The sequence below is a fragment of the Pelobates fuscus genome, chromosome 2 (genome assembly GCF_036172605.1).
Source record: "Pelobates fuscus isolate aPelFus1 chromosome 2, aPelFus1.pri, whole genome shotgun sequence".
In the NCBI taxonomy this organism is placed as follows: Eukaryota; Metazoa; Chordata; class Amphibia; order Anura; family Pelobatidae; genus Pelobates; species Pelobates fuscus.
In genome coordinates, this window is record NC_086318.1 from 198105475 (window position 1) to 198129633 (window position 24159).

The following is a 24159-nucleotide window of genomic DNA, read 5'->3' on the forward strand; positions in this document are numbered from 1 at the left end:
TGCACATGTAATGTGTTTCTCCTTGTATCTAGTAACAGCCAATAGAAACAATATGTGTATTGTTTCTAGTCTATAGCAATTATAGAGAATACATTTGAGACTACAACCCTCCATATCATATGAGCTGTGTGAGGTAGGATTATCCATGCTAGATCTGTGAGTCTTGGTTGGGGGAAACCATTAATTTGTAGTACTCCCCATAGGAAAACATGTCTTCAGCCCTACACCTGTCCTTGTGGGTGGTACTTGCGGGCAGGTCCACTCCTTGTAACATTGGGATGAATGTGGTGGGGGGGGAATGAGTGTAGGAGTGTGACAGGTTGAATAAGATTGTGACAATGGTTGGGGGGTTGAGTGACCGTATATGGGCAGCCTGTTAATCACCATCTCCCCACATTTAAATGCCATTCACTGATAAAAATCTTGACTCAAGTCCTCCTTAACTGCTAGGTAGGAAGGGGGACAGTTATATTTCCTGTTGGGCTCCTAATGCAGTGGTGAGGTATGTAGAACAGACCTTATTAATTGCTACTACTGGACCTGCACTCTGTGAGGAAGCCAGAGTGCAGGCTGGGAATCCTTGCACCTATGCTCTGACTCTGTCTCAGAGCACTGGAATGTGAGGACCTACAATTAATACCACGAATGTCCAAAGAATAATTTTTCATGAGCACAGTGTAAATTTTTACAGGCACCGAAGTGCACTTACACTAGTCCATAAGACCCGGTGGTCTAATACGGAAGTGTGTTCCGGCACAAATTAACAAAGTTATTTGCGTTCCAAGCTGGATACACACGCATGCGCAGTAACTTATACGGAAACGTTAGCCGCAGTGCGCATGCGTGTAATTATGAAAACCGCGCAAACTTGATGATTTAAAAAGCCGGAAAAGAATATCAACACACAGCTCTTGAAAAAGTCTACAAGACAAAACGCGTTGAGCGATTGAAGCCTGCCAGCACCCCCACAGGAGACTTTTTTGGATCACATAACAGATTTGAAGCTCAGCTGCTGACTGACTACCACCTAATATCTGGAGAATTGGATCCATCTGCAAAGGGGAACTTAGCCCAGGAAGGGGCTGACAAGCTTTTATAGCACAAGACATAAGTCCTTTTTGTGCCACTATATTTGTGAGTGTGCATATTTGTTTTTATCATTTTTATTTGTGTAATTAAATACTTCACTATATACTGTATTGTTTTTCTCTTTACATGACTATATTTGTCTACAATTTGGTAAATATATTCACACGTGTGTGATTGTGGTGCCCCCAGTGGTATGTTTTTTAATCTATACTATTTATTGGCTAATACTGAAGATAGAATGCAGGTACCTGCTCAGAGAACAAGTAATTTTGACTGTTAAAACAGAGAAAAGATGCCTAGCAGGGTCTGTGGTTTAATAGATGGGTATAATAAGAAAGAGGTCTCTGCTCAGTTTATTCTGTATTATAAAGGTCAAACTGAAAGCAAAAGGAAGATCTTGGCTACAGAGCTCATGCAAAAAATAAAGCACAATACTATACACGGGAAGCAGGGCCTGCGCGTCCATCAGGCAGCTGCCTTAGAGCGCACCGGCCTGTGGGCGCAAATGTCAGGGTGGCCGACAGAAGGGAAGCGCACAGTGCTACTTTCCTGCTGTTCACTTCTTGTAGCGTGACCCAATGCCAGCCTGCAGTGCCGTGGAGGGGTGGGGATATGAATACGTCATATCTCTGCTCCCTCTGTAGCACACAGCACGGTTGGCGCCCAGCAGGGACAGAGCATCGCCGGCCACCTTATCAGATGGGAGGAAGTGATGTCCTCCCGAGAAGACTTGAGCAGGAGAAAGCAGAGAGGAGGGGGTTGGGCAAGGCCAACTACCTCAGGCAGCACTCTGGATCCCAGGTAAGCCACCCAACTGAACCCGGAAGGTAGGAAACCGAAGGTTGGCTAGAAAAGTATATATTATGACAGCATGTGTGTGTCTCTGTATTTCTCTCAGTGTGTCTGTCTATCTTAATGTGTATCAGTTTGTGTATATTTGTGTCAGTGTGTATATCTTTGTATATGTGTATCTGTGTGTGGCAGTATATGTGCATTCATCTCCGCATTCAAATGCCAACACTACGCACAAATACACTACATACAAACACACCTCTGCCTTTAAATGTCAACACCAAATACAAACACACCTCTGTATTAGACACCAAAATTTATATACCCCTGCATTCAAAAACCAACACTACACATAAATGCATGCTTGCATTCAAATGCAAACACTACATCCATGTCACATATTCATCCTCACCTTGTGATAACTGCCTTCCTGACACTAACGGAAGTACCACTCAGCAGCCCTGCGTCAGTATATCTGACTCCTGCAACATGTTGATGGATGCCGGCCGCTGCAGATCCACGCCATTTTATAGCCCCACGGTAATGATGACGTCAACGTGCATGTGACGTCACGCAAAAGACGCGCACGCACATTCTGGGGTAAAAAGCTGGTTACGTCCAATCGGATCTGAAGGAGACTTATTTAAACTAATTTTTACTTTTCCTCGTTGCTGTGTCGTAGTTTCCCTTAGATGGTTATCTGAGAGTGCATTCCTGATCGTGGGTTATTGACTTTAGCTTCGTTTTGACTTCCCTGACTTCTGGTATCCTTGATTATTGGCTTTCCCTTATCGCTGTGTCCCATTCTGTGTCCCTGACCTCAGCTTCTATATTGACTATTCTTAGGTACGTTTAAGTTTGGCCATTCTAAGGTCCGGTTAGATGTTACCCTTAGTCCTAGGTGTGACACATTTCTGCGTGCTGGATCAACTATAATCCTGACAATACAAACACACCCCTTCATTCACACAAACATACTCCATACAAACGCATGCTTCCATTCAAACACACAAATACGGCTCAGTGCTAAATACAATCCAGCAATCATGGTGAATCGGTAGAGCCCCAGCTTTCAAAGCATTGTTGAAGTTGCACGACCGATGTGGATCTATATTTTAGCCACCCTGTGTACATACACAGTCATACAGAGACTCTGTATGACTGTCTGTGTATGTATTCAAAAGGAATAAACACAGGCAACACTCCAATAGTAAGGATGTTATATTTTTTTGATAGGTGATCCACCCCATAGAAACTGCGACATTTCGGCACAAGCAGAGCCTTATTGCATTATTAAGGCACTGCTGAGTCGAAACGTTGCACTTTCTATGGGGTAGTTAACCTATTCATAAATATAATATCCTTACTATTAGAGTGTTGTCTGTGTTTATTCCTTTTTGAAGACTTTACTGGTCGATCCAGCGATGTCCGCCACGCAGCATACATCACTGGGGATGGGTGGAGCATTTACACGGTATCAGTGTGCAGGGTTCTTTGTGTGTGTGTGTATATATATGACCTTCTGCGTATATATGCCTCTATGTTTCTTTATGTATGTCTGTATTTCGTGTGTGCCTGTGTCTGTATGATTGTATGTCTGTGTTTGTATGACAGTTTACCTGTAGGTGTAGAGTTGTGCCTTTTATGACTGTGTCTGTATATCTTTGTGACCGTGTGCTTGAATAACTGTGTGTCTATATTTTTGTGTATTTGTGAATATATGTACTTTTAATTGTATCTATGTCTATATGGGAGAAAAAGAGAGGGGCTGGGGGGAAGAAAGAGACACAAAGTGGCTGGCGGGGAAGTAAGAAATAAGAGGGGTTGTAGAAGACACATTAAAGGGGCATGTAAGGCACAAAGGGGTAAGACATTCAAGAGAGTGGATATAAAACACTAATGCGGGTAAGAAATTAAAAAGGGGCGCTACCAGACACAGAGGTGAAGATGCATTTTTTTTGGGGGGGGGGGGAAGGGGGAGGAGGATGCAGCTAAATTCATCTTCGCCTGTGTAGTCAAAAATCCTTGCCCCGGCCCTGAGGGGAAGGTGATGCCTGCCCGCAGTTAATACAAAGTTTACAATATAGAGAGGTATTTGCTGCATACATATCTTTATTTACCTGCCTTAACGTGATTGGAGGAGATTACTGTAACAAAAATACAGTACACAAAAAGCAAGAAAAGTGTAACCCATTCAATTCTGAGTAGTAAAAGGAGGCGTAAATAATTTTTCAAGATCAGTTATTTTAGCCAAAATTGTTCCATTTGGACAATAATTTGCCTCAATTCACACTTTAGTGAATAAACTCCGAATATGAACGGAACAAGAGAAAAGCACATCCTCAACTATTCATATTGGAGAAGCTGCAAATTTCCCAATGTAGAAATTTACACTTTGATATAGAATAATTGTCAGATGAACATGAATCTTGAAAAGCCAGTGTAGAATATTCCATATGAGATTCATAACTTACTTTTAGACTTGTCTAAACAGTTTCCATATCTTTCGAGGTATTGTTATTTTAAAACTGTAGCACTAACCTTACTCTGTTATGCGGGACACATCAAGAAAATGTACTTGAGACTAGAGCTGCTTCTTCACCTAATGTTTAAATCTAATATTTGTTAGAACACAATACAGCTCTGTAACTATGTCATCTAACTGTGCTATGACATCACAGATTGGCATGTCACTATCTATGTTTTCCAGATAATATGTAAACCAAAGTGTTTTTTTTTTTTTTTTTTCCTTTCACTATTATTTTATTTTTAGTTGTAAACTTATTTTTTTCTTTTTTTTTGTCATAAAGCAACGAGAAATAATAAGTGAGGTATTCACAGATATTACGTTGAAAGCAAAACAAATGACTTATTGGTTAACATATTTTGCATAACATTTTTTGAGAAAATTTAAATAAAAGAAGTAACGAACAATATAACATAAAACAATGAGTATGCTTGCTTTTACTAATTGTGTGTGTGTAAAACAGCATGATAATTGAGGACTGTCACCTCAATATGATATATTCGACACAACATTGGGGATATATATAGATATATATATGTATAGAGGAAGAAAACAAGTCCTGTGCTCAAACTCCCATCACTCCTGGGCGGCAGCAACGACCATAGTACACATCAGCCCCAATACATACAGTAAAAACCAAAGAAAAGTTACCTGCGCTCTCTCCTAAACCCCTATGTATATTTAAACAAATGGGGTTTAGTTACCTGCGCTCTCTCCTAAATCCCTATGTATATTTAAACAAATGGAGGTCATTTAGTTACTCCAGTGGCCATTGGAGGGAATGCCCATCTGCCACGTCCAGACCCACCTACGAGGTTTGCCTTGACGTGGCAGGCGGGCATTCCCTTCAATGGCCATTGGAGTAACTATATGACCTCCATTTGTTTAAATATACATAGGGATTTAGGAGAGAGCGCAGGTAACTTTTTTTTGGTTTTTACTATAGAAATATATATATATATTTTTTTTTAAATAGTAAAGGTTATGTCATATGTTCACTATTTTGAAAGGAAAACATCAGCAAAATTTCTACCATACAAATAAAAAAAAAAAAAAAAAATTACTTTATATACGAACATATAATATTGACACAAACTGTCAGCTTAGCTCTGTCCTCGGCCAAGTGACCCGTGAAGTCCTCACATGATGCATTTCGCCTCACCCAGAACCTTTCTCAAGTGTGTCAATGAAATGTCCAAGGCTGTTCTTATATCCCTTTTCTCTTTAGCAAGTCCAAATTCTTAAATGAAAGTCCAGCCTCCTCATAAATTATCCAATAACAGGGCTATTTATTAAAGAGAGAAATCAAAGTGAATTTCACATTTAAGGCTAGAATAGTTGAACTGGCCAGTTTGAATTCACCGTGAATTTTCTTTTTAGTGAGTAACCCTGTAAATGTCTAAATATTTATGGCAAACAAATGTGTTTTAAAGGTAAATATATCAGTTATTATTAAAGTATTTTATAAAAAAAAACAAAAAAAAACACACCAAATATCCAAACAATTCCTCATGCAATCATTACCTTTAAAAACATACTCTCTCTGCCTATACTTGTAAAGGGATTATGAACTAAAATAATTATTCTAAAAGGGGATTATCTACTAAATGCCCAAAAAGGTACTGCATAAAACCTTGATGTTTTCAATGAAAATAAAATCCCTTAGATATCCAAAATTGGCATACTCTAAAATGTTCTTAAATATTACTTCTATTAAAATGTAATATACAATAATTCCCATTTCCAAACCTTATACAATCTAAAAGGCGACACAAATCCATTTAATTCATTTGTTTTAAAAATTACTTTCAAAATTTATTTTAAATATTCAAGAGTAACGCCAATAAACCGAATGTAATGTCAAGACTAATGTATAACCTCCGTGGGGCTAAATTGTCCAACATATACACCCATTTCATTTATTGTTGTCCAACTTCTTTATTAAATTACACGTCCCCCATCCCAATGCCATACTACTTTATATATTTTTTTTTTAATTCCTACAAATGTTAAACTTTGTGGGTCTTGACCTATTATTTCATTATTTGTTTCTAGACTATATATATATATATATATATATACATACATACATACTTAAATACATACACTCTCCCTAACCCCCTTTTACACATTGGGATCTTGTAGTATGCCCTGCATATTGTCATATTGTGTAGACCACACAAACCGCTAAATCACAGTGTTGGTATAAGACATAATATGTTCTTAAATTTCACATTCTTTCCCTGTAATCATTGACGTAACTTTTTCAATCCTTTTAAAAAGCTTATTGTTCTTCATTTAAACAACCCGGGGCTTTATTACATTTATAAAATCCTTTCATATTATTTTTTTTTTTTTTTTTAATTCTGCCTTTTCCTTCTTTAAAAAAAACTACTATGCACTAAACTCATTTTAAAACTGCGATCCTCTCAATGTAAGTTATGTTTTTTTCTTTCTGGTAAAATGTGTTTGTTTTAAATCACTATCATCTATTTTAATTAATAAAATTGGCCAGTGCTGCTATATGATCTATCTTACAGCTACATGTTAAAATTAAATAAAATAAAATATTAGTATGCGCTCTCTTTTTTCTCTCATCTATTGGGTACTCCTTATTCTCACCGATACTTATTTCACAGCATTTTTAGAACCCATGCTGGGTATTTTATTCTGCTTAAATCTATTTAGATAGGTTGCTTGTTCGTCATATGTGAACACCTCAATAACTGCACATTAGCAATATTATTTAACCAAAGGAAGTAATGGCCACTATTACAAAAAAAATTAAAAAAGTGTTGTTTTAAATGTATCAGCTATAAAAAAAAATCTCAAACTAAAACTGTTATTCTCGCTATGCTTATATTAGTTATAAGATATACTCCCCTGTTATTTGAATTCAAGAAGAAATTTTCAACATTTTTTTTGTACCCTTCAAAACTATAATCATACCACCTATATTGTGTCGATAGGACAGCATGTATGTATTCCAGCCATGCTCTTCATAATCAAAAGTAAGTCAAACCAAAAAGAATTATTAGCTAAAGTCTATACCATCTAGTAAAAAAGTAAAAAAAAAATTTGTTTGTGAGATAGTTGCTAGATTTTGTTTCCATCACTAGTGTTTGAAGAAATGGCTCAATATATTTAGTAGACTTGGGCATTCATTTTTGTCCCAATTTCTGGCAATTTATCCATTCTTACAAAAACAAATGGGTAAATGCAGAGCAACAACAAATTAAACGAAGACCAAATAACATGTTGTACGACTTCTGTTCATGAAATGTTTGTTTATTTAGTTACAGGGAGGGAGCGAAAAGCTCCCTCCTACCGGTAGTAATTTGATTATTGAAAAGTAGAAGCCAGTTCCTAATAGCAATGATGTGAGCAAGGGCTTAAATAAACTAGAAAAGCTACAATTTATGGGGAAATTGTGTGAAGTGTTCTTGCCTCCACCAGTAATCTATAACTGGAGTGGGCGGAGTAACTGGGTGGAGTGGCTTGAGTAACTGTTTTGTGGTTGGAGTGGCTGGAGTAACTGGGGAAAGGCTGGAGTGTGGTTCACTTCACTCTACAGCAAGGGCAGAGAAGAGCTTTCAAATCTTTCAAATCCCTCGAACATTCCACCAACTGCCAACAGGAACTAACAGATTTCAAATAGGGCAGAGAAGAGCTTTCAAATCTTTCAAATCCCTTGAACATTCCACCAACTGCCAACAGGAACTAATAGATTTCCAATAGGGCAGAGAAGAACGGTTAAAAACAAACTGCTCCAAATTGCTCACTTCACTGGCGGTTGCCATCTTCAAACGGTCGTATTTTAAAAACTATACCTCCTACAGCGAAGAGCTTTATATTGTGAGAATCATAGTATGTCTCTGAAATATTAAAAATGAAAGCACAGTCACAGTTTACATGATGCACTTAAAATTTGAGGTGGCTAGAGTGGAGTTTCAATGAATGTCAATGGACTGCGTTAGTTGCAAACAAATGGTCATATTGTGAGAACTATCAGGACTATGGCTTAGCCGTGGACATTTTTAGTGGCAGCAGGGATAGCTGAACGTTTTGATATAAGATTTGTGTAGGTGGGCCTGAAAATGAGGGAGTGGTGGCAGTTTAGAAATCATGTCCTGATTTTTCAGCTTTTGCCAGCTCCCACTCTAGCTTTGCCATTCATTCCTATGGGACCAATTTCGTCAGAAGAACGACGATATTCCGAGAACCATTCGGCGAAATGTTCCACAAAGTAATAGCAATCCGATCGGGAACAATCTGCACGTTTTGGTATATTTTTGTCTATGTAGTGTAAAAACTGTGGGACGAGTTAGGGTGGTAAATTTTCTATAATAATATATATGTGAGATAACAGTAGGTGGTCTTGCTATGCAAGAACACTTAATTAAATATATGGGGGAAGTCAATATTAATATAAGTAAGGTTGAAATTCTCCTTCATGCCCCCACCCACCATGTCTAATAAACAGTTAGCAGCTAGTGTCATAAAAGATAGGTCTTGAGAGAAGTGAGACTTACCTACCAGAGTACTCTTTGGATAGGTGGAAAAGCCCTTACAATTACAGTCTGTGCAGAGCCCTTAATGGGTGAAAATGGATTTGATTTTTTTTTTTTTTTTGTGTGTGTGTGTGTGTGTTTTGATTTTTCTCTTTATGTGTTTGTGTAAGGCAGAAATCTGAATAAACACACACTATGTATCTAAGTTTGGGGTATGTGGTGCTTAGGTTCAGACACTGCAAATACACACATGCTGGGTGCATTGACATGCACACTGTACATAATATACACAATGTATTTCACCTAGTCTGGACCTGGACCATTACAGCATTACACAGTCACCCCCACACTGCTCTCTGCACATAGAACAGTCACTCACCTATAGCTCGTGTCAACACAGCGTCACCTCGTGTCGACACCACGTACTGCAAGTCCATTACTCTTAGTGGAGGTTCCCGTTGTGCAGGGATGTGTTCGCTGTCTCCCTCTAGCGGCTGTGAAAGCAAAACTAGCAGAGATTGTTTTTAGGACACACCCCTTTCCCAGCCTACAACCTGTCTCCATGGCAACATGATAGCAACAACGCGGCCTGCACAGTGACTGCCAGCTCCCCGGATCACCATATACCCCGATCACTGACAACGGTACGGCCAGAGAGCTGCTGTGACCGCATAATACTGCCAGGAGAGCTGGGGTAACTGTGTGAGCTGTGTGTGACTCTGCTATCCGTTTACTGTGCTGTAAGAAGCCGCCATAACCAGAGTGAAAGCCTGGCTGAGCATTGTGGGGATTGTGGTCCCCAAAGATTTATAGTCCGGGTTTGGGTGGGCATTATATATATTCTGCTTCAATCTACATCCTGGAATGGTTACTGCGCGTTGATAGAGGGCCAGTCTGGGGACATGTTTATATTAATATAACCATACAAATACTGGATGTTCAATGAAGTGGGAATTGTCAGAAATGTAAAGTGATTCTGAAATCTTGGATCAAATTTATCTGAATGTAAACATAGCTGACTTCTTGTACAACTTTATACAATTGGGATACTGTGGCCTAAAGCTTGGAATTAATTCACTTTGTATTAAATTGACATATTACTACTGAATAACCCTGATACCTATTGTTGGCTGCTTAGTTAATAGCTCTCTGAGCTGTATATAGAAACAGAACATTTCATCTGCCATGGTGCTGATATATCTATGCCCGTTTATCAGCAAGACTATGTCTAAGAGATGGTATAACCCATTCCACTGTTGTTCATTTCATTAAAAAAAACCTTAATTAAAACTTTGGTTGCTCTCTTATTTTCCAGCTTCTGTAAGATGTCGCATCCACAGGCAGAGAGTGTGATAAAGAATATCATTAGGGAAATTGCGCAGGAATGTGCAGCAAAGGGACACACCGTGTCTGAAACAATGGTGGCTTTTGTGGTAAGCATGTTTAAATCATGCACTCTGAGTTTCCTGTCTATGGGATCATGATAGGCAATTTTAGTAGCCAACTTTGCTTTTCTTAGAAGCAGTTGCATAAACCTTCTATGTGATTAAAGGGTTACTCCAAGCATTATAATTACTACAAATAGATGTACCGGTGCAGCGCTTATGTGAACAGATAAAGAATAAAATATTAGAGTCTATACCTTAGGTTTCAATATCCTCTTTTTTGTATTATTAGCCTTTCTGTGTGTACCTTTAAATAAAACATAAAAAATACACAACATAGTGCAACCTATATAGTAAAAGTGAATAGGTGTAGAACAAATGCCAAATGGCAACTTACACTTTTCTGAGCTAACAAATTTAGCTCAGATTCTTGCGCTTTGGGGTCCGTTAATGCGACCCTTTCCCTTCTTTGTTATCCAGCGTCCCATCCTAGATAGGCATAGAAGGTGGCATATAGTGTAATAATGTTTAAATTTTAATTGTCAAATAAATATAGTGAATTGGTACTCACAAACCCAGAGCCAGAAATTAGGCTCACTTCACTTCGTATATGTGATTAAGGACCACACTCCTTCTTTCAGTATAAGCAGGAAAAAGTGCCGTAAGTGTATATAAAAAGTATTTTATTAACTCTATAAAAATTTATTATATAACATAAAAATCTTTAAAATAACACTTGTTCGGCTAAAAGTCCAAGATAAAAAGTCTCTTTGCTCACTTCTTTTCCTCCAGAACGCGTTTCACCAACAGGGTTCTTCAGCTGGAAAAGTTTTTTTATTTTTTTATTTTTTTCAAGTTCAATTATTACAGTCCGCTGTAGTGGTTATAATGGCCATGAACTGGGACAAACTGTTTAGCAACATTTTGCCCCCTGATGACATGCTTCTGCAGAGCTGCAGAAGCCAATGTCATCACCATTCATTGTCTGAGATGGTCAATGACTGACAATCTGTACAATTAAATTTGCACAAAATTGACATTAACTGTCTGATGACACCGCAGTGATGCTGCTGGAGGTGGAGTTAGATTCATAGCAAAATGCTGCACACACCGAGTCCAGGCACCATGACCCTTGTAAATCACTGAAGAACTTATAGTGCATAGAATAACTTTCGAAAGCAGGACTGACAAACATGCGTACAATGTATACAATGGGAGAACAGCATGAGATCTAGAAAAAAGGCTTATATAGGAAAATAGTGTAACACCATTAAATGAACACCAGGGCCGGTGCAAGGATTTTTGGGTACATAGGCGAAGATGCATTTTTCCGCCCCCCGCCCCCCTCTAAAATTAACATCTTCACCTATGTGCCTCCTAACCAGCCCCTCCCTCTTCCCTGTCCCTTAGTGTTCCTCTCCCCTCCCCCTCCTTTCCCTGTCCCTTGGTTTTTCTCTCCCCTCCCCTCTCTGTCCCTTGGTGCACCCCCCACCCTCTTAGCGGTCACACTCCCCTTCCTGGTGTGCCTCCTACCTGTCTTGTAGCATTGCGGAGCAGACCCTCTACAGGCGCTTCAGTTTTCTGTACCTGGCTGGACTGACAGGAAGTGCTCTCTCAGTGAGCACCTCCTCTCAGTCTGGCCAGGTACAGGAAACAGAAGCTCCTGTACTGCGCTCCACTCCGCTCCACACTAACAGCCACACACACTCAATGACAAACACACAGACGTCACTGACAGACACAGACTCACTGATCTGACACACACTCATTCATTGACAGACACACACTCAATCACAAACATAATCTCACTGATTTGACAGACACTCACAAACACACACTCATACACTGACAGACACACACATTCATACAATCATTCACAAACACACACAGACACACACACATACACACATACACACTCACAGACGAACACACACACACACAGACACACACTCACAGACACACACTCACAGACACACACTCACAGACACACACTCACAGACACACACACTCACAGACACACACACTCACAGACACACACTCACACATACACTTTCAGACACACACACTCACAGACACATACACATACACTTTCAGACACACACACTCACAGACACATACACATACACTCAGACACACACACTCACAGACAAACACATACACAGACACACACACTCACAGACAAACACATACACAGACACACACACACAGACACACACAGACACACACATACACAGACACACACTCACAAACACACACACACACACACTCACAGACACACACTCACAGACACACACTCACACATACACTTTCAGACACACACACTCACAGACACATACACTCACAGACACATACACATACACTCAGACACACACACTCACAGACAAACACATACACAGACACACACACACACACACACTCACAGACAAACACATACACACACACAGACACACACATACACAGACACACACACACACACTCACAAACACATACACTTTCAGACACACACTCACAAACACATACACACTCACAGACAAACACACTCATACATACACTTTCTACCACACTCACAGACACACACACAAACACATACACAGACACACACACACACTCAGACATACACTTTCAGACACACACAAATTAATAATAATATCCACCCAGCCTCCCTACCTGGAGAGCTGGTGTGGATGTGTCCCTGGGGTCCAGTGGGGCTTCAGTGCGGCGGGCGGCAGCGTAATGAGGAGAGGGAGCTCTAACCTCGCGGGCTGTCTGCTCTGCTCCCTCGCGGGCTGTCTGCTGATGCCGGGAGCCGGAATATGACGTCATATTCCGGCTCCCGCAGAATCAGCACAGGGCGCGCGAGGGAGCAGAGCCAGGGCCGGCGCGTCCATAAGGCGGCACAGGCGGCCGCCTTAGGGCGCACCGGCTCTGGGGGCGCAAAATTCCAGTGACCGGCAGGAGGGAAGTGCTCCCTCCTGCCTGGTCACCTCCTGGATCCCCGGAGCTGCTGCGCGGCGTGCGGCTGAAGTTGATTAGGAGGCGGCGAGGGAGCTCTCTGATCTCTCTGACCGGCTCCCTTGCGCGCCTTTTGCTGATGCCGCGGGAGCCGGAATATGACGTCATATTCCGGCTCCCGCGGCATCAGAAAACAGCCTGCGAGGGAGCCGGTCAGAGAGATCAGAGAGCTCCCTCGCCGCCTCCTAATCAACTTCAGCCGCACGCCGCGCAGCAGCCTCACTGGACCACCAATGAGAGACCCACGCCAGCACTCCAGGTAGGGAGGCTGGGTGGGACATTTAAATGTAATTTATTAGTAATTACTTTAATAATTACTGTGTGTGTGCATGTGAGTGTGAGTGTCTGTCAGTGTGTGTGTAAGTGTGTCTATGAGTTTGTGTGTGAGTGTGTATGTCAGTGTGTATGTGTGTGAGTGAGTGTGTGTGTGTCTGTCAGTGTGTGTGTGTCTGTCAGTGTGTGTGTGTCTGTCAGTGTGTGTGTAAGTGTGTCTATGAGTTTGTGTGTGAGTGAGTGTGTATGTCAGTGTGTATGTGTGTCTGTGAGTTTGTGTGTGTCTGTCAGTGTGTGTGTGAGAGTGTGTGTGTGTCTGTCAGTATGTGTGTCTGTCAGTGTGTGTGTAAGTGTGTCTATGAGTTTGTGTGTGAGTGAGTGTGTCTGTCGGTGTGTGTGAGTATGTCAGTGTGTGTGTTCGAGTATGTGTCTGTGAGTTTGTGTGCGTGTGTGTGTGTGAGTATGTATTTTTCTGTATGCCTGTCTGTATGTATGTATGTATCTGTATGATGGTATGCCTCTGTATGTATGTATGTGTCTGTATGCCTGTATGTCTTGTACGTATGTTTCTGTATGTCTCTGTATGCATGTATGTAACTGGATGTATGTTTGTCTCTGAATGTCTGTATATATGTCTCTGTATGCATGTATGTAACTGTATGCCTTTGTCTCTGTATGTATGTATGTGCGTGTCTGTGTGTCTCTGTATGCCTGTATGTCTTTGTATGCATGTTTCTGTATGTATGTATGTGTCTGTATGACGGTATGCCTCTGTATGTATGTATGTGTCTGTATGACGGTATGCCTCTGTATGTATGTATGTGTCTGTATGCCTGTCTATATGAATGTGTCTGTATGACGTTATGTCTCTGTATGCATGCATGTATCTGTATGTGTGTATGTCTTTGTATGCCTGTATGTCTCTGTATGCATGTTTCTTTATGCCTGTATGTCTGTATGTATGTGCCTGAATGTCTTTGTATGTATGTTTCTGTATGCCTGTCTGTATGTATGTGTCTGTATGACGGTATGCATGTATGTCTCTGCTTGTATGTCTCTGACTGTATGTGTCTGTATGTCTCTGTATGATTATTGCTGTCTTTGTATGACAGTGTACCTGTATGACTTTGACTGTGTGACTAAAAAATGATGCCTGTGTGCCTGTGGCTTGGGAGGAAAGACACACAGGTGAAGATGCATTTTTTTTTTTTTAATGAGGGTTGGGGGCGGCAAAATGCATCTTCGCCTGTGTAACTAAAAATCCTAGCACCGGCCCTGAGCAGAGCAGACAGCCCGCGAGGGAGCAGAGCAGACAGGTTAGAGCTCCCTCGCCGCCTCTCATTAGAACGCTGCCGCCCGCCGGGGATCCAGAAGGTGACCTGGCAGGAGGGAGCGCTTCCCTCCTGCTGGTCACTGAAATCTGGCGCCCCAGAGCCGGTGCGCCCTAAGGCGGCCGCCTGTGCCGCCTTATGGATGCGCCGGCCCTGATGAACACTATAGTGTCAGGAAACTATAGTTGTAAAAATACGGTTTAGTGCCCGGCACCCCTAAGCTTTCTTTCAACAGGTTTTTTACTCACCTTTTTTCTTGGCCAGCTCCGCAACCCAGGCTGAGATTATCAAACTTGATGGTCTCAGCCAATCCAGTGCTTTCCCATAGGAAAATATTGGGAAGTTATAGCACATGTGCTGCAAAATGCAGTGCTGTGCCAATCAGCATCTACCTATAGAGATGCATTGAATCAGTGCATCTCTGTGGAAAATGTTCAGCGTCTCCATGTAGAGCATGCCTAAGAACACCTCTAGTGGTAAAAGAGGTGCTTACTGGGTCAGAGCTGCGCAGTGTGCGGCACTGACGTTAAGCATCTTCATGCTCTACATGGAGACGCTGAACATTTCCCACAGAGATGCACTGATTCAATGCATCTCTGTGGGAAATGTTCAGCGTCTCCATGTAGAGCATGAAGATGCTTAACGTCAGTGCCACACACTGCGCAGCTCTGACCCAGTAAGCACCTCTTTTGCCACTAGAGGTGTTCTTAGGCAGTAATTTAAACACTGCCTTTTCTTTGCAAAGTCAGTGTTTACAATGAAAAGCCTACATTAGCTGTAGTTCTGGTGACTATATTGTCCTTTTAAACAAGTAAACCTACCTCAAGATGAGTTGCACTCACAAGCAGCAAGTAAGAAAGAGCACAACAAGGTGCCTACTCCGATATAGCAGCTCACTCCCTCTAGGAACTGGATTACCTGATTCTTCCAAGATACTCAGCCAGGATCAGGATCAGAATAAAAGTAAAAATGTGTTATTCACAAAGAATAAAAATAAAATGCTGTACAAATGGAACATTCCCCTGCAGACTCACGGCTCAATCCTCTGCCATTTAGGTGTTACCGTATATACGCGAGTATAAGCCGACCCGAATATAAGCCGAGGCCCCTAATTTTACCCCAAAAAACTGAGAAAACGTATTGACTCGGGTATAAGACTAGGGTGGGAAATGCAGCAGCTGCTGGTAAATTTCAAAATAAAATTAGATCCTAAAAAAATTATATTAATTGAATATTTATTTACAGTGTGTGTATATAATGAATGCAGTGTGTGTGTGTATGAGAATGCAGTGTGTGTGTATGAGAATGCAGTGTGTGTGTATGAGAATGCAGTGTGTGTAAATGAGTGCAGTGTGTATGAGAATGCTGTGTGTATGAGTGCAGTGTGTGTGTGTATGAGAATGCTGTGTGTATGAGTGCTGTGTGTATGAGTGCAGTGTGTGTGTATGAATGCTGTGTGTGTGTATGGATGCTGTGTGTATGAGTGCAGTGTGTGTGTATGAATGCTGTGTGTGTGTATGAGAATGCTGTGTGTATGAGTGCTATGTGTATGAGTGCTGTGTGTGTGTGTGTATGAATGCTGTGTGTATGAGTGCAGTGTGTATATGAGTGCAGTGTGTGTATGAGTGCAGTGTGTATGAGTGCAGTGTGTGTGCATGAATGCTGTCTGTGTGCATGAATGCTGTCTGTGTGTATGAGTGCAGTGTGTGTGAGTGCAGTGTGTGTGTATGAGTGCAGTGTGTGTGTATGAGTGCAGTGTGTGTATGTGTGTGTGTAATGCAGAGTGTGATGCAGAGCCTTGGTGGGGGGTGGGCATTTTTATTTTTTAATTATTATTTTAATATTTTTTTTTGTTTCATTACATTTTTTTATTATTATTATTTTTTTATTTAATTATTTTTTATTTTATTATTTTTATTTTATTATTTTTTATTTTTATTTTTTTATTATTATTAATATATATAAATTGTTTTGTCCCCCCTCCCTGCTTGCTAGCTGGCCACGTAGCGGGGCTCTCCTTCCCTGGTGGTCCAGTGGATGGGCACTGTGTAGGAGGGGGCTGTGGGGGCTGCAGAGAGATGTTACTTACCTTTCCTGCAGCTCCTGTCAGCTCTCTCCTCCGCCGGTCCGTTCAGCACCTCGGTCAGCTCCCAGTGTAAATCTCGCGAGAGCCACGGCTCTCGCGAGATTTACACTGTGAGCTGACAGAAGAGCTAAACGGACCGGCGGAGGAGGAGAGAGCTGACAGGAGCTGCAGGAAAGGTAAGTAACATCTCTCTGCAGCCCCCACAGCCCCCATTGTCTGTATTATGGCAATGCAAATTGCCATAATACAGACTCTGACTCGAGTATAAGCCGAGTTGGGGTTTTTCAGCACAAAAAATGTGCTAAAAAACTCGGCTTATACTCGAGTATATACGGTAAATCCCTTTGTTTATGAACCCTAGTCACACCTCCCTGCATGTGACTTGCACAGCCTTCCATAAACACTTCCTGTAAAGAGAGCCCTATTTAGGCTTTCTTTATTGCAAGTTCTGTTTAATTAAGATTTTCTTATCCCCTGCTATGTTAATAGCTTGCTAGACCCTGCAAGAGCCTCCTGTATGTGATTAAAGTTCAATTTAGAGATTGAGATACAATTATTTAAGGTAAATTACATCTGTTTGAAAGTGAAACCAGTTTTTTTTTCATGCAGGCTCTGTCAATCATAGCCAGGGGAGGTGTGGCTAAGGCTGCATAAACAGAAACAAAGTGATTTAACTCCTAAATGACAGTGAATTGAGAAGTGAAATTGCAGGGGAATGATCTATACACGAAAACTGCTTTATTTAGCAAAAGTAATTTAGGTGACTATAGTGTTCCTTTAGCGTTAATAAAGATAAAGACAAAGTCAGCAATAGCCAAAGTCAGGAATATAGAAATACAGATGAACAGAATAACAAGCTGGGACAGGATACCAGAAATACAAAAGGTCAAATGCAAGCCAAGGTCAATATCAGGGTATCAAGAGAGACTTTTTATGAGCACTAATGTGTATCAAAGCAGAAAACACGATCGGGCAAGGAGTAAGGGCCCAAATTAGCATTACATAGGCTAACAATGTTTCTGATTGATCCACGTGGTCGCTTTAAGGGTGCACTGGCGTAACGTCACAGCATTTAAATTTATAAAAGGTGGGCCATTCAAATGGGCAGCATTTACATTTATGTAGGGAAGAAAAACAGCTAAGAGGAGTTCACCCTGCACGAACCAGCAGAGGGAGCTATTTGCCAAGCCGAATGGTAAGTATTCCCTGTGCAAGCCGCACGACCTGAGGATGGGAGCAGCACAGCCAAGCATAGCATTCTGGATAGGGCGCCAGGATTAGGTAAATTCATGACAGGTGTAGGGTTATGGTAAGATTAGTGGTTAGGATAGGGTTAGGGTTTGTGTAGGATTAGGGTAAGGTAAGGGTTAATGCTGGGTTAGGGTAAGGTAAGGGTTAATGCTGGGTTAGGGTTAATGTTGTTTTAGGATTGGGGTAGAGTTAGTATATGGTTAATGCGAGTGTATAAGGTGCATAAGGTTAGAGGTAGGGATGATGTAGAGTTGGGAGAGTTAGTATAGTGTTAGCTTTAACTAGCAAAAATGAAGTTAATAGACACAATAAAACAAGGAAAGTGAATGGCGCTTACACAGAAAAAACAAAACACAGTACTGGAGTGAGAAAGGTGTTCCCCAACACCCTAAAGTCAAAATGTACAGAAGGTATTGAAAGCAACAAGTGCCAAAATACACACAACACTCCCTGTGTATAAACATATAAAACAATACTTATGCATGTACAGGTATATGTGAGGGATGTCCCATGTAGTCAGTACCTACAATAATAAAAAAGGTACATAGTATAGACTGTACATACAACGAGAGAAATACGGAGGTAATTGGATACACTCACGGATTCCAGAGCCGTACCAGGCTCTGTATTTAGTGCCCAAAGGTGCCTCAAAAGGCTTTGCTGGAGAATCCTGGATGGTATCCCCCAGAGGTAGAAGGAACAGCAGCAGAGTGATGGTAAAAAAATGTAGATTTATTATAAATATAAATTAAAATAATAACTGTGCAGGTCCCATATGGTGACTCACGAAATCACAGTCATGCAGACGCGTTTCAACTCAGTCCGAGTTTTCATCAGTGCATAAAATCATCCGGTTGCTGTTCCGTTTTAAATTCACCGCTATTTTGATTGCCGGTCACATGGGCGGAAGTTCGGGTGGCCGGCGTCTGACATCACGTCCGGTATTTCGGCGCTCATTTTCCAGCTTGATTATGTTTAGTGCGATTGCCCATTCGAGGCTGGAGACTCCATCTTGTGAAAGCTGTAGTTGTTCTGGTGACTATAGTGTCCCTTTAAAGTAACAGGATCAGTTAAAGGGACTATAGTGTCCCTTTAAAGTAACAGGATCAGTTGTCTGATTGACAGCCACGGCTCTGTAACAACGTTAATTTATAAAAGTGGCAAATTCTATTTAAATCTGCACTTTTTAAAAAAAAAAAAAAAGAGTACATACTCGTTACACATAAAGCACTTAACACTCAAGTTTAGGTTTCTAGAATGTCCCTTTAAGGGTTTTGACATAAATTCCTAATTCTACAGTGTTCCCCTACCTAGCAGGCTGAGTCCGGTGCAGCAACCCCTACATATTATTAGAAGTTTAATATGGAGGGGTGATGGGGTCCCTAATCCCTTGGTATAAAGTAATGTGCTTCTATACGGATGGCCAGCTGCCCATTCCTAAGTTTATCTTCTCATTATGTCAATACAATAACCCAAGGATTATTAATAAGTAATTGAAACTATTTAACTGGACTTTTTGATGACAATTGGATATAAAAGTGGTGTGAGGACATGAATGTATTTGTTTTAATGCAAATGATATATTTTTGATTATATATCGCCTAGGTTAAAGCTATTGTTTTGGACCAAAGAAATGGTTTTAACGTGGACAGAACACTCACAAAAAATGATGTGCAGAAGCTGATAAAGGTAATGAATCAATGCCAATTCACTACTTTCTTTTTTTTTTTTTTTTTTTTTTTTTTTTTTTATTGTAAAAACATTTTTTTTTTTTGTAAATCTTTATTTTTGACGTGCATATATGTAATACAAGCTGGCTAGAGGTGCCCCAAAAGCAGTCCTCTGGCTTAACCCACGTAAAACATGTGGGGCACACGAGTAATAAGCACAATTTTTATGTTTTTATCAGGCTTAAACAATTGACTTTAAACATAGCTTGTGAGTATAGTTAGGTTAGATCGTTGCAATAAACATGCTATAAGTCATCTTATCAGTGTAGTAATAGGTTATCTCTCGCTTTAGTATGTGTGTGACAGGTGATCTCTCGTTTTAGTATGTGTGTGACAGGTGATCTCTCGCTTTAGTATGTGTGTGACAGGTTATCTCTCGCTTTAGTATGTGTGTGACAGGTTATCTCTCGCTTTAGTATGTGTGTGACAGGTTCTCTCTCGCTTTAGTATATGTGTGACAGGTTCTCTCTCGCTTTAGTATATGTGTGACAGGTTATCTCTCGCTTTAGACTACTTTCTAACTAGCATTAGCTGTTTATTTTCATATAGTTATGTTCATCTTCCTGCACAAATTATGTATTAAAGAAATAATAAACAGTCACAATAGTGCAAACGTATGCTTTGCACTCACAATGAACCTTCTGAACTTTGTTCTTTTTATGTACTTTATTTAAACAAAAGCAATGCAATTATTCCATCCAACACACAGGAAGAAAAAAAAAAAGTGGAAAATGAAAAAAGGGTAGGGACCATAACAAAGAGGGAATTTCCATTTCCAGGCACATCTACCTTTATCATGAAAAACTGCCTGGTTAAATCAAATACATGGTTATTTACCAACGTGAATTTCAAATTTAAGGCCAGAATAGCTGCACTGAGCATACCTGAATTAGTGAATTTTCCATTTTGGCTATTGTGACTTTAAATTGATCCTCCACTGCTCAAATACAAAAAAAATCATCGTGCATAGATTTAATTATGCATCTTTTCTCTGGGGGTATTTTCCAAAAACACTTTGCAAAAGCTGAAGGTCTCTTGTCTGCTGCCTTTGCAAGGCCCCCCTTCTAATCCCACCCAGACTTTTGTGGCTGTCCAATCACTGACATCCCAATGCAGCGCAAAGAAAAGTCTCTGCAATGCATGTAAAACAAATGCTTCCTAAGAGGCGAACCTCTTAGGAAGCATTTGTACCCTGGACAAATCTGCCCTTTGAGTTTAGCTCCACTGAATTAAACAAATCAAGAAGTAACAGAATGGGTGGTCTGATTGAAAGCCAACGGTGTGTAACATTTTTTTTTTTTATAAAAGTGCCAATTTCTATTGAAACCTGCACTTTTTGTACAATGCAAAAAAGAGGACACACTCTTCACACATTTAACACCTGATATTCTAACCATGATATCTGACATTGGAGTTATCCAGCTGAGTATTTGAAGAACATTCTTTTCTCAATGTTTTTGCATTATATATTAAATGAACACCATCGTGTTAGGAATACAAATATGTATTCCTAACACTGTAGTGTCACCCTACCTCTCATTAACAACATTTGGCCTCATATTTATGCTCTATATTTCTCCACATTCAAATCTTATTAGTTTTTCTAAAAAAGTAAGAGGAATTTTGCAACATAACCCATTCTTTAGCCAGGCCTCCTTTTTTACTAAGCAGTTTTCTTATTCTGCATTATGAATCTTAACCAATGAGAAATCAGCATCAAAATGCTGGACACCCTCCATGGAGATGCCTTGAATAATATAAATATTCAGCACACGCATTTTTTGTATGTAATTACTTTCTTGAATTGAACATCCATAACTAGCTGTTATTGCTGTTTTCTTTTCCCCTATTTATTAAGCTTTGTGTGGACAGACTGCTTGATCCCGCGAGTCCCTCACTGGAAACAATAAAGATGCAAATTTATTTTGATATGAACTATACAAATAGAGGTAACATCTCTCATTTACCATTTGTGTGTGCATGATTTATAATTTCATATTCATCACTTCACTTTTATTACTAAATGCTATTCTGCATGAATTACAGATACCAGGCATTGTTTCAGAAATATTCGTTTCATAGAAACATAGAAACATAGAACGTACAAAATTATTTAAAGACACAAAACTAAACAAGGAATAGAACTCAGAAAACACTAGGATCGGAGACAGCACAGAACTGATAATAGGGGAATCCCTCCAACCCACAAACAAGTTGTTTGACTTGTTCTAGAAAATTCTTTAAGTTTGGATTCCAATATTGTTAAATGGTTAGGCAGTCGCTGAATAACAGGCAACAGAGGATTGTAGTTAATGGTATATATTTGAATTTGTTACCAGTCGAGTACCTCAGGGATCTGTTCTCTTTAATATTTTTATTAGTGATATTGCAGAAGGTCTTGATGGTAAGGTATGTCTTTTTGCCAGGGCCATCTTTAAAGCAAAACAAAAGGGGGGGGCTCAAAGCAGCTGCCCTGTTGCCCCGCCGCCCGCAATCCAGCAAAAAAATTAAATGTTCCCCACGTTGCTGGTATTGGGGCCTGCACACTAAGGGGTCACACAGTGTTTTCAATACACTTAGGGCCTCCCGGTGAGCATGTTTTAGCAGTGGCCCGGTCTGGCGCTGTGGCCGCAACCGGGCCCCTTGCTTAACGGGAGCATGGGAGGAAGGGACGGCCGCAAGTCACTTCCTCCCACAGAGACAATTAGCTGCGTGGGAGGGAGGCCGAGCCAGGAGGCAGTGAGAAGGGGGACTCAGCAAAGAAAAGCCAGACCCCAACTCCTAAGCACCCCAAGGGAAGTTACCCTCTTGCAAAGGTAGGAAACTGGAGGGTGGCTTTAAAAGTGTAAAGTTTGCATGTGTGTGTGTCAGTATGTCTGTGTGTTTGCCAGTCTGCCCGTGTGTGTGTGACAATATGTCTGTGTGTGTGTGCCAGTATGTCTATATCTATGTGTGTCAATATGTCTGTGTGTGTGTCAGTATGTCTGTGTGTGTGTGTGTCAGTATGTCTGTGCTTGTTCCAGTATGTCTGTCTGTGTGTTTGTAAGTATGTCTGTGTGTGGTGTGAGTATATCTATGTGGAGCATGATCCTCTCCCTTCGGAGACTGGGCCTTAGGGCAGTATTCCAACATAATAACAACATTAAACACACCTCCAAGATGACCACTGCCTTGCTAAAGAAGCTAAAGGTAAAGGTGATGGACTGGCCAAGCATGTCTCCAGACCTAAACCCTATTGAACATCTGTGGGGCATCCTCAAATGGAAGGTGGGGGAGCGCAAGGTCTCTAACATCCACCAGCTTCGTGATGTCGTCATGGAGGAGTGAAAGAGAACTCCAGTGGCAACCTGTGACGCTCTGGTGAACTCCATGCCAATGAGGGTTAAGGCAGTGCTGGAAAATAATGGTGGCCACACAAAATATTGACACTTTGAGCCCAATTTGGACATTTCCACTTAGGGGTGTACTCATTTTTGTTGCCAACGACTTAGACATTATTGGCTGTGTGTTGAGGGGACAGCAAATTTACACTGTTATACAGGCTGTACACTTACTACTTTACATTGTAGCAGAGTGTCATTTCTTCAGTGTTGTCAAATAAAAAGATATACCGTATATACTCGAGTATAAGCCGAGTTTTTCAGCACATTTTTTGTGCTGAAAAACCCCAACTCGGCTTATACTCGAGTCAATAGTCTGTATTATGGCAATTTGCATTGCCATAATACAGACAGGGGCTGTGGGGGCTGCAGAGATGTTACTTACCTCTCCTGCAGCTCCTGACAGCTCCCTCCTCCTCCGCGCCATCCGTTCAGCACCTCAGTCAGCTCCCACTGTAAGTCTCGCGAGAGCCGCGGCTCTCGCGAGACTTACAGTGTGAGCTGACAGAAGAGCTGCACGGACCGGCGCGGAGGAGGAGAGAGCTGACAGGAGCTGCAGGAGAGGTAAGTAACATCTCTGCCAGCCCCCACAGCCCCCCCACTGAACTGCCAATGCCACTGGACCACCAGGGAAGGAGCCCCCCTCCCTGGCCAGCTAGCAAGCAGGGAGGGGGGACAAAAAAATTTATAATAGTAATACAAATAAATAAATTAATAATATAACAAAAAAAAATTAAAATAATAATACAATAATAATAAAAATAGTAATAAAAAAAATAATAATATAACAAA

General features: G+C 40.8%; 1 protein-coding gene across 2 annotated transcripts in view; it reads left to right on the plus strand.

The window, feature by feature from the left end:
• Positions 1-9500: 9500 nt before the first annotated feature.
• Positions 9501-24159, plus strand: part of CFAP206 (cilia and flagella associated protein 206) — a 56895-nt gene continuing 42236 nt past the window's right edge. The window contains exons 1-4 of one of the 2 annotated variants that reach the window (XM_063441152.1): positions 9501-9563; positions 10235-10352; positions 19863-19946; positions 21846-21936. In XM_063441152.1, coding sequence (XP_063297222.1) covers positions 10245-10352; positions 19863-19946; positions 21846-21936 — 283 coding nt within the window. In that variant the 5' untranslated portion in view covers positions 9501-9563; positions 10235-10244. Of the gene's footprint in view, positions 9614-10234; positions 10353-19862; positions 19947-21845; positions 21937-24159 lie in introns of both variants that reach the window. The other variant, XM_063441151.1, reaches the window with a different exon arrangement.